Source organism: Lactuca serriola, chromosome 5 (genome assembly GCF_051521515.1).
Source record: "Lactuca serriola cultivar US96UC23 chromosome 5, Lser_US96UC23_V15, whole genome shotgun sequence".
Classification (NCBI taxonomy): domain Eukaryota; kingdom Viridiplantae; phylum Streptophyta; class Magnoliopsida; order Asterales; family Asteraceae; genus Lactuca; species Lactuca serriola.
In genome coordinates, this window is record NC_136412.1 from 167,625,751 (window position 1) to 167,635,336 (window position 9,586).

Here is a 9,586-nt window from a genome sequence, read left to right on the forward strand (position 1 = left end):
TAGTGTATCGTCTAGTAATAGTGAGCATTATAGTGTAGATAGAAATGACCTTAGCGAGTATGTAGCTGTAGCAACCGTAACTATACCTATTATAGTTATCTTAGTGAGGACGGTTCTTGGCATGTTAGTGACTTTAGTATTAAGTGAAAGCGGTAACATTCGTATCCCACACTGATATACAGATTATATAACTAAGAAATCAACGACAGTCGGACGGATAACTACTACCCTAAGCCCACAATCAAACAAGAACAGGAAATAAGGCGAGATATCGGTCCTAAGTCCTCCAAGTCTTACTTATATAAATATATCAGAGTGGTTACATTTTATAAGTAAATTGATTAAATAAAGTATTTTTCCAAAAGAACATTTAAAATCTGATTCACTGTTTAAAAATAGTTTGAAAAGGGTAAAGCCCGTTTATAAAGCATAGGGACAAATCACAAGTGATTTGAACTAAAGGTAGTGAATCACATGTGATTAATCCTTGTAACGCGGAGTTCGTTCTGTAAAACTTTACATAAACATTTATAAGCAACTTGTATCTCCCCCCTAAAACATTTAAAACATTTGAAAGGTTCATTAAGGGGTATGAACTCACCTGAAATCGCGGAAATCGGGTGAATCGGGTAAATCGGGTAAAAGTGTCGATTGAGCGTTTGGTACCAAATAACCACTTGAGCACCTTTTAGGACCCTAATATCATATGAAATATGTATTTTACAAGAAGTTAATCATCTTATGCTTTACATTATAGTATTTGGACATTCTAGCATCGTTTTCGGGGTTTTTAGGTCTAGAGAGGGTTCCCGGGAGTGGTACAAGGCCATGAATGATTTACGGGAGGGTCCATGAGTTCACTCTCTTAGAGTTTATGGCCTAAAAGCCACCCATTGGGAGTTTACGGCCGTAAGCCCCCTAGGCTTGGCCGTAAACTCTTGTGACACTCCAAAATGTGTGTTTAGGGCCTTATCTCACTTCCTTAATTTAGTGATGTATGTTTTGGACCAAAAGGGGAGGATTAAACATCACAATTTGTGACATTTTTGGGGAGTTTACGGCCAAGACTTGTTCTTGGGCCGTAAACTCCTATAGATCCTTCAAGTTGTAGGTTTTACTTGTACAACATGGTCTCATATGTCTTAGATAAATCCTAGAAGGCCCTATAGTGAGTTTGGAACAATTTGGCATGAATTTTTGGGGAGTTTACGGCCCAAGAACATCCTTGCCGTAAACTCTTCATTTTGTTCTCAAATGTGAAGTTTAATGGTACAACACACTTCCAAAGGCCTTAGATAAATTCCTTTCATGCATTAGGGTAGTTTAGGGACTTATTTGACACAAAAGTTTGGGTGTTTATGGCCCAAGCTTAGCCTTGGCCGTAAACTCCTCTTTTGGTGTTCAAATGATGATGTTTAATGCACTTAAGCCTTCCTTGTTGTCATGTCTAAATTACCAAACACCCTAATTGATCTTTTGGGACTTAAATCATGGATTTGTGGGGTGTTTGAGGTGTTTACGGCCTAAGCACAAGCTTGGGCCGTAAACTCCTTTTTAAGCATCATTTCCTTGTGTTTTAATGTCCAAACTCTTCTAGTTATAAACCTTAATTAGTATACTAACTTACAAGAAGGAAAAACTTGGTCTTTGGCATGGTTTTGGGGGTTTACGGCCTAAGGAGCTTCTTAGGCCGTAAACTCCTCTTTGGACCTTGATTTCTATGATTTTTGGCCCCTAAATTCAATGAAGCATGACTAGATTAAGATAGAGGATGAGTACTTACGTTTGGAAGTCGGAAATTAGCGGAATCGGGGTCGTTTTCGAGTCTAGAGAGAGAAAGTAGAGAGAGAGAGTGGGTGTGAGGTAAAAGAGTATTCAAATGTTGTGTACACTCATTTCATATGTCTCGGGAATCGCACCCGATACACGGCTACCCGATGTTTAAAGTTAACTGGGTTAAAACTTTTTACCCGGGTGAAGTGGTTGAAAAGGTAATACAACTCTATTAGGTTAAACGGGGTTAACACATACGAGTTATATTTCTTATGATAATATTAAGCCATGCATAAACTTAGATATTCGGATATTGACGATTCCAAATATTACATAAAATAACGTATAGTGACACGTTCCGTTAGTGAAAATGGGATTTGTAACGGAATTAGATTTGGGGTTGTCACAAAAAAACCCTTATATTATCAATTGGTACAATTTAACCATTATATATTCAGAAACCGTGTAACCTATCTCATTTATCCGGTAACCCTAGGTTACCCGTTCTTATTAGTCTATGTGGATTACATTCGTTCTTTTTTAACCTGATAGCGTTCATTCTGTAAAAAAAACGAAAGGGAAAGCTACATACAGGAGGGAAAGCTTCTTGGAAATGGCTGGAAATTTGTTGCTTAATCACACGAAAAAAAAGGTAATCGATCATTTCTATTATGCATAATCTGAACATCAACCTGTCTTTTACCCCTAGTTCTTATTTTGTTGTTTCCATTGATTCTTCAAGGAAGCTTTAACCAAAAACTATGACTTCAAGTTCAAATGTATTATGTGAAGTTTATACGGAGGGTGTGAATGGAACCGATGACGAGTCTAATGAAGAAGAATATGTTCCTTCTTCAATGGACAAAACAATATGGGATCCTTTTTTGAATGACTTGGTACAGGGTGAAGTGGAATTGCCTGAAATATCATCTGACGATGCTGAATTGACCCATTCAGATGAAGAATATGACGAAGGAGAGCATAAATATCAACAAATTAGGGACCAATTTCTTGTACACAACCCTAGGATCCCTTGGAATATGATGGAACCACACTTGGGAGAAAAATACGAAAGCCCAGAACAGTTCAAGATTTGTCTAACAAATTATGCGGTGCCTAATGGATACCAATAGAGGTTTGCCAAGTGCGATCGTTCTAGGATATTAGTACGTTATGGCAAAAAAAATGATGAGAATAAGTGTCCATTTAGATGTTGGGTGTCTTGGATGGGAAATGAACTAACTTGGCAAGTGAAATCTTTGGAAAAGAAACATGTTTGTGCACGTAAATACAGCCTCGGGTCATTGATAACTCCAAGTTGGATTGCTAACCATTATCTTAGTGACCTAATTCGCAATTCCAAAACGAAACTCAAAGAAATGAAAGCTGATTTTTTACAGAGATATTCTTTAAAGCTTAGCAAAGGTCAATGTGAAAGGGTAAGGACCTTAGCATTTACACTAATTGATGGCAAGTTAACTGATCATTATGCTAGAATATGGGATTACGGTAATGAAGTTTTAAGATCAAACCTAGGAAGCATTGTTGAAATTGGAGTCGATGTCAATCCGGATGCAAAATATTTCAAAAGAATCTACATTTGTTTGAAGGCTTTAAAAGAGGGATGGTTGAAAGGATGTCGTAAGGTGATTGATTTAGATGGATGTTTCTTGAAAGGGAAAGTTAAAGGAGAGTTGCTAGCTGCTATTGGTCGAGATGGAAACAATCAAATTTACCCCATTGCATGGGCGGTTGTGAACGTAGAAAATAAAGATAATTGGAAGTGGTTCATTGAATTATTACAATCAGATATTGAAACAGTTCAAGGAAATGGGCTTACTTTAATATCAGATCAACATAAGGTAATTTTATACCTAGTAATGCTTATTTTGACCAATATGGATATATGTTAACAACTTTATGTCAAAAGAGCCCCTAATGTCAAAACAGCCCCTGTTCACATTTTTAGACACCTTTTTAACAAAATTTGACATATTTAAAATGACAAAGCAACCCTTATGTGAAAGCAGCCCCTATTGACATTTTTTTGACACCTTTTTAATAAACTTTGACATATTTGAAATGACAAAACAGCCCTAATGTCAAAACAGCCCCTGTTGACATTTTTGGACACTTTTTTTTTAACAAATTTTGACATATTTAAAATGACAAAACAACCCTTATGTGAAAACAGCCTCTATTGACATTTTTGACAGCTTTTTAACAAACTTTGACTTATTTCAAATGACAAAGCATCCCTAATGTCAAAACAGCCCCTGTTGACATTTTTGGACACTTTTTAAACAAATTTTGACATATTTAAAATGACAAAATAGCCCTTATGTGAAAACAACCCCTATTAAAATGCAGGGTCTTCTTGAAGCCGTAAAGGAGGTGATGCCATATGCTGAGCACCGACAATGTGCCCATCATATTTGTGCCAATTTTTACAAGCGTTTCAATGGAGAGATTTATAAAACCTTATTTTGGCAAGCTGCAAAGTCCACAACAGATCAAGAGTTCAAAAACAATATGGAAAAGATGAAAAAGTTGAATAATGATGCATATGATGATCTCATGAAAAGAAATCCTAAAACATGGTGTAGGGCCTATTTTGAAACAGATAGGGCATGTGAGGCTGTAGAAAATGGAATATCTGAGTCTTTTAACTCTGCAATCATTGGTGCTAGGGGAAACCTTTGATAACTATGTTAGAAGAGATTAGACTTCATGTGATGGAGAGGTTCGATGCAATGATAAGGTGTCACACCCCCGAACCAGACGGCGGAAACGTCCGGGGGCTGTCGTGACTCAATTGAATACCATAACATTGAATATATATGAAACAAAACAACATTCGTCACCATTCATCAACATAGTACAACCAGTAGTGTTTACATGTCATACATTGTTTAAGACATTACATTTCCAAAAATTAATTTTGTTTGGTTCATTCAAAAATAAACTGCAACCGTCACTGAGTATGATTTCCCTTGATTCACTGGTTCCCTGAGAATACAAGTATTTTGAAAAACGTCAACATATGAAATGTTGGTGAGTTCATAAGTAGTGTTTGAAATCGAATGTTTATATTGCTTGAAAAACCACCAGAAAATCCGATATTTTCTGAAAAGAAAAGCTTTCGAAAACGTTTGTGAAGATCCATAGGTATGCTTGTTTGTTTCTATACTTAAAAAAAAAATGTTCATTGAAGATGTATGCGTTTCAAATCTGTATGTAATAAAAACCCTAGGGAAACCCGATGTTCCCCTAGCTCTTTTGGAATCCATTAAGTTGCGTTGAAAACATTATGAAAATAGCAGTATCGGTCCCAAGCGACGTTGGAAGGTTCTCGAGCATTGATTATTTACTACAAACCCGCATTACACAAACGCCCAGTTTATAGTTATACTAACGAACCCGAAGGCATCGTCCGTACTAATCACGTTATCCAATCGCCCGGACTAAGTGTAGTCCCACATCCGAAGAGAAAGAGGTCACGAAGACCCCGGTAACTCCATTAACCGGTTGGGGAAAATATGCGTGCGAGGGGTCCCCGACCCGCCTCGTAAAATGTGTAGACTTTTCTAGCAATACCATGGACCCTTGGGGACCAGTGGTACAAGCCATTGAAAGTCACCCTACGTTGTGCCAAGTTGGTGAAACTCAACACTTCGTAGAAAAAAAATGTCTTCGGGCCTTAAGATCAGGTCATTGGGCTAGCTAGGCCCAACAAACAAGATTTTACACTTTTGGGGCCCGAAGATGGTGCGTAGACGTCTGTGCACACTCGTATGTATATGTATTACCAGTCGTTATTTGTATGTATCGAAGAGTTAGTAGTTGTAGATTTTCATTGGCTCGAGACCGAGCCAATTCGTTTAACAACGACTTTTGGTATTGTAATGAGTTGTATCTCGTTGATAGTTGAGGTGTCATTATTTGATCAAGTTGTACATATTGAATCAGCCTTGGAATATTTCTGTTTTCAGCCCCTCATTATTTGTAAAATTTACATTTTCAACCCTTTTATTTCAATATTTCCCGGTTTGGTCCTTAAACTATATTTCTTGACATTTTAACACCAAAAATTATTGAAATTAATATTTTCCAGCATATTTTCCATAGAAAACAGTTTAGGTCCCTGAAAATGCAGTTTTTCTCGGTTTTAGCCCTTCTTTTCGCAATTTTGACAATTTTGGCCCAAAATGGAAAATTTTTGCAACTTTGGTCCTTTTTAAATTTAAAAAGCATTTTAAACCTTTGAAAAGGGTTTGGGACACTTATAGTCCACTGTTTTACAGAATTTCACAGTTTTGGCCCTTCAAAACAGAAAAATTCGCATAATGGGCCTCCTTGGGCCGAAATTTTCATTTTTAGCCCAATAAGCTTGAAATTTATGTTTTTAATCCTCTAATTGAATAGAATTCCAGAAATTTATTTATGGAAACTGTTTTGGCACATTTCTACCATCAGAATCTGTAAAATGTCAATTTGGGCCCTTAATTTTGTATTTTTCACATTTTTGGCCCAAAATGTGTGTTTTTAGCTTAAAGAAAATTGTTGTTAACCACTTAGCTATTTTTCTTGTATCACTTATTATGTAGGAACACATTTGAAGCTAAAATCATAAAACATAAGTTATATCTCGGTTTTGAGGGGTTTAATAGCTAGATCCAACATTAAAACACATATAAGCATACATATAAGCATGGAAATCATACAAGGCATACAAACACATATAGATCTACACTTTCACTTGTATTCCCCCCCACAAAAACTCATAAAAACAGAAAATAGGGGTATGAATCTCACCTTGGGGTGTTGGTTCGGTTTTTGCAAGGAAAATGGAAGGAAAAATGAAGTGTTTTTGGCCTTGGCTCCCTTTGGTGAAGATCTTGAGTTTTGAGATGATTCTAGGGTGTAAGATCACGATTTTTGTATAGATTAGGAAAGGATTTTAATAACAAAAGAATTTAAACCATAGATCCATGCATAATCTTACCTTAGATGATGATTTACTTGCAAAATCCTCTTGGAAAGTCCCTAAATTTCGAGATTTTTGGAGAGGGGAGGAAGGAGAGTTCTTGTGTGTTCTAGAGAGAAAGTTGAGATATTTTTGGTGTGTGTGGTGTTGCTCTCGGCCAAACAAGAAGAGAAGAGAGAAAAGAAGTGACTCTTGAAGTGATACATGCATGGAGGTATGTGATATGTGCCTAGAAATCCATTAGATAATAGTGAGGTGGCAACCAAAGTCAACCTCCCTTGGATTTGGGCCTTGGGCCGAGAATATGAAGGGGAAAGAGGAAAAATTTGGGCTTTTGCCCCTAAGCCCAACATTAGAGGTAGTTTAGGGTATTTATTGGACTTATAAAATAAAATTGTGATTTTTATGCTTTACTAAGCTAGGTTAGGTTAAATTATGGATCAAACTTGTGTTTTATTTCCTTCTAGGTTCTACCTAGCCCAAAATATTGGAATAAACGAATGTGGGTCCAATTAGAGCCCAATTAGGGTCCTAAGCCCATGATAGTCTAATTGGAAGCTTATTGGTTCATTTGGATCCAATAAGGAAGTCTTAGTCCAAAATGGACTTAACCAAAACTTCTAGGGTCTCCAATTGTTTGATGACTATTTATAGTACTTGTATCTTGTATTTGATTAAAGTTTTTGATTCACATTAACTTGAATGTATAGATTACATAGCTTAAAATTCACACTTGTGACATCATCCCCCCGTTAAAGGGAATTTCGTCCCGAAATTCTGTTTGAAGGCTAGATTTGAGAATGCTATAATAGGTGAGGGTACTTCTGCTTCATTTGATCTTCGCGTTCCCACGTGAACTCTGGCCCACGCTTTGCGTTCCACCGTACCTTCACGATCGGGATGCGACTCTGCTTAGTACGCTTCACCTCTCTGTCCATGATTTCGATTGGCTCTTCGACGAACAGGAGATTCTCATTGATTTCGATTTCGTCCAGAGGAATGACAAGGGTTTCATCTGATAGGCACTTTTTCAGATTAGAAACATGAAACACGGGGTGCACACCGTTTAGCTCCGGGGGTAGTTGTAGTCTGTATGCTACTGGACCTATTCGGGCGACGATTTCGAAAGGTCCAATGTATCGCGGGTTTAGCTTTCCTCGTTTTCCGAAACGTATAACCCCTTTCCAGGGTGAGACCTTCAACAATACTCGATCACCGACCTGGAACTCTAAGGGCTTTCGCCGTTTATCAGCGTAGCTCTTTTGCCGGTCACGCGATGCCTGTAATCGAGCTTTGATCTGGACAATCTTTTCTGTGGTCTCGCGAATGATTTCCGGTCCTGTCATTGCCCTATCCGACGTATGTGTTCTTGCTAGCTGGGTGTCACCTACTTCAGCCCAACATAACGGTGATCTACATTTACGCCCGTACAGTGCTTCGAAAGGGGCCACCTTAATGCTCGAATGATAACTATTGTTATATGAAAACTCGATCAACGGTAGGTGGGTATCCCAAGACTTTCCGAAGTCTATCACACATGCACGAAGCATGTCTTCAAGCGTCTGAATAGTTCGTTCGCTTTGACCGTCCGTTTGTGGGTGATACGCGGTGCTCATATCAAGATGAGTTCCCATTGCCTTGTGGAGCGACTGCCAAAGGCGTGACGTGAACCTACTGTCCCTATCCGAAATGATGGATTTTGGCACTCCATGAAGTCTTACAATCTCTCGTAGGTACAAACGCGTCAGCCTCTCCATCTTGTAGGACTCTTTGATGGGCAGGAAATGGGCAGATTTCGTCAGTCGGTCGATTATTACCCATATGGTGTCCAATCCGTCCGACGTCTTGGGCAGCTTGGTCACGAAGTCCATAGAAATCCCCTCCCATTTCCACTCAGGGATTGCCGGTTGTTGTAACAATCCGGAAGGTTTCTGGTATTCCACTTTTACTTTGGCACACGTAAGGCACTTACTAACATAAGTTGCGATTTCCGCCTTCATGTTAGGCCACCAATAGTGCTGCTTAATGTCCAAATACATCTTGTCCGAACCCGGATGAATGGAGTATCGTGTCTTGTGGGCTTCCTTCATAACGGTCTCCCTGAATCCTCCGATTTTTGGAACCCAAATACGGTTCATGAAGTAGTGTACCCCATTCTCTTTGACTTCCAGGTTCTTCTCCATTCCGCGCAATGCCTCGCTAGTTCTATTTTCCGCTTTCATAGCCTCTGCCTGGGCTGATGCAATTTGAGTGGTCAGATGAGACTGAATGGTTATCGAGTGCGTTTTCGTATGGCGATTTGTGTATTCCTTCCGACTTAATGCGTCAGCTACCACGTTGGCCTTGCCTGGATGGTACTTGATCTCGCATTCGTAGTCGTTTAACAATTCCACCCATCTTCGTTGTCTCATGTTCAGCTCCTTCTGATTCAAGATGTGCTGGAGGCTCTTGTGGTCCGTAAAGATGGTGCACTTTGTACCGTACAGGTAGTGCCTCCAAATTTTTAGAGCGAAGACCACGGCTCCCAGTTCTAGGTCATGGGTCGTGTAATTTACTTCGTGCGTCTTTAGTTGACGGGACGCATATGCTATCACTCTTCCACGTTGCATGAGAACGCAACCTAAGCCTTGATTTGACGCGTCACAGTAAACTACAAAATCTTCCGTTCCTTCGGGTAGAGATAATACAGGAGCGCTACAAAGAGCTTGCTTCAAGGTTCGAAACGCAATCTCTTGTCGGTCTGTCCACTTGAATGGCACACTCTTTTGCGTAAGCAAGGTAAGTGGCTTGGCGATTTTAGAGAAGTCTTGGATGAATCTCCTATAG

The 9,586-nt window shown here is 39.0% G+C and overlaps 1 protein-coding gene across 1 annotated transcript; it reads left to right on the top strand.

Moving 5' to 3' along the window:
• The first annotated feature begins 2,999 nt into the window (after window positions 1–2,999).
• On the top strand, window positions 3,000–4,476 carry LOC145049935 (uncharacterized). The gene is made up of 2 exons (XM_078998270.1): window positions 3,000–3,635; window positions 4,144–4,476. The coding sequence occupies exons 1-2, from the start codon at window positions 3,000–3,002 to the stop codon at window positions 4,474–4,476; spliced, it is 969 nt and encodes a 322-aa protein (XP_078854396.1).
• Window positions 4,477–9,586: the final 5,110 nt, after the last annotated feature.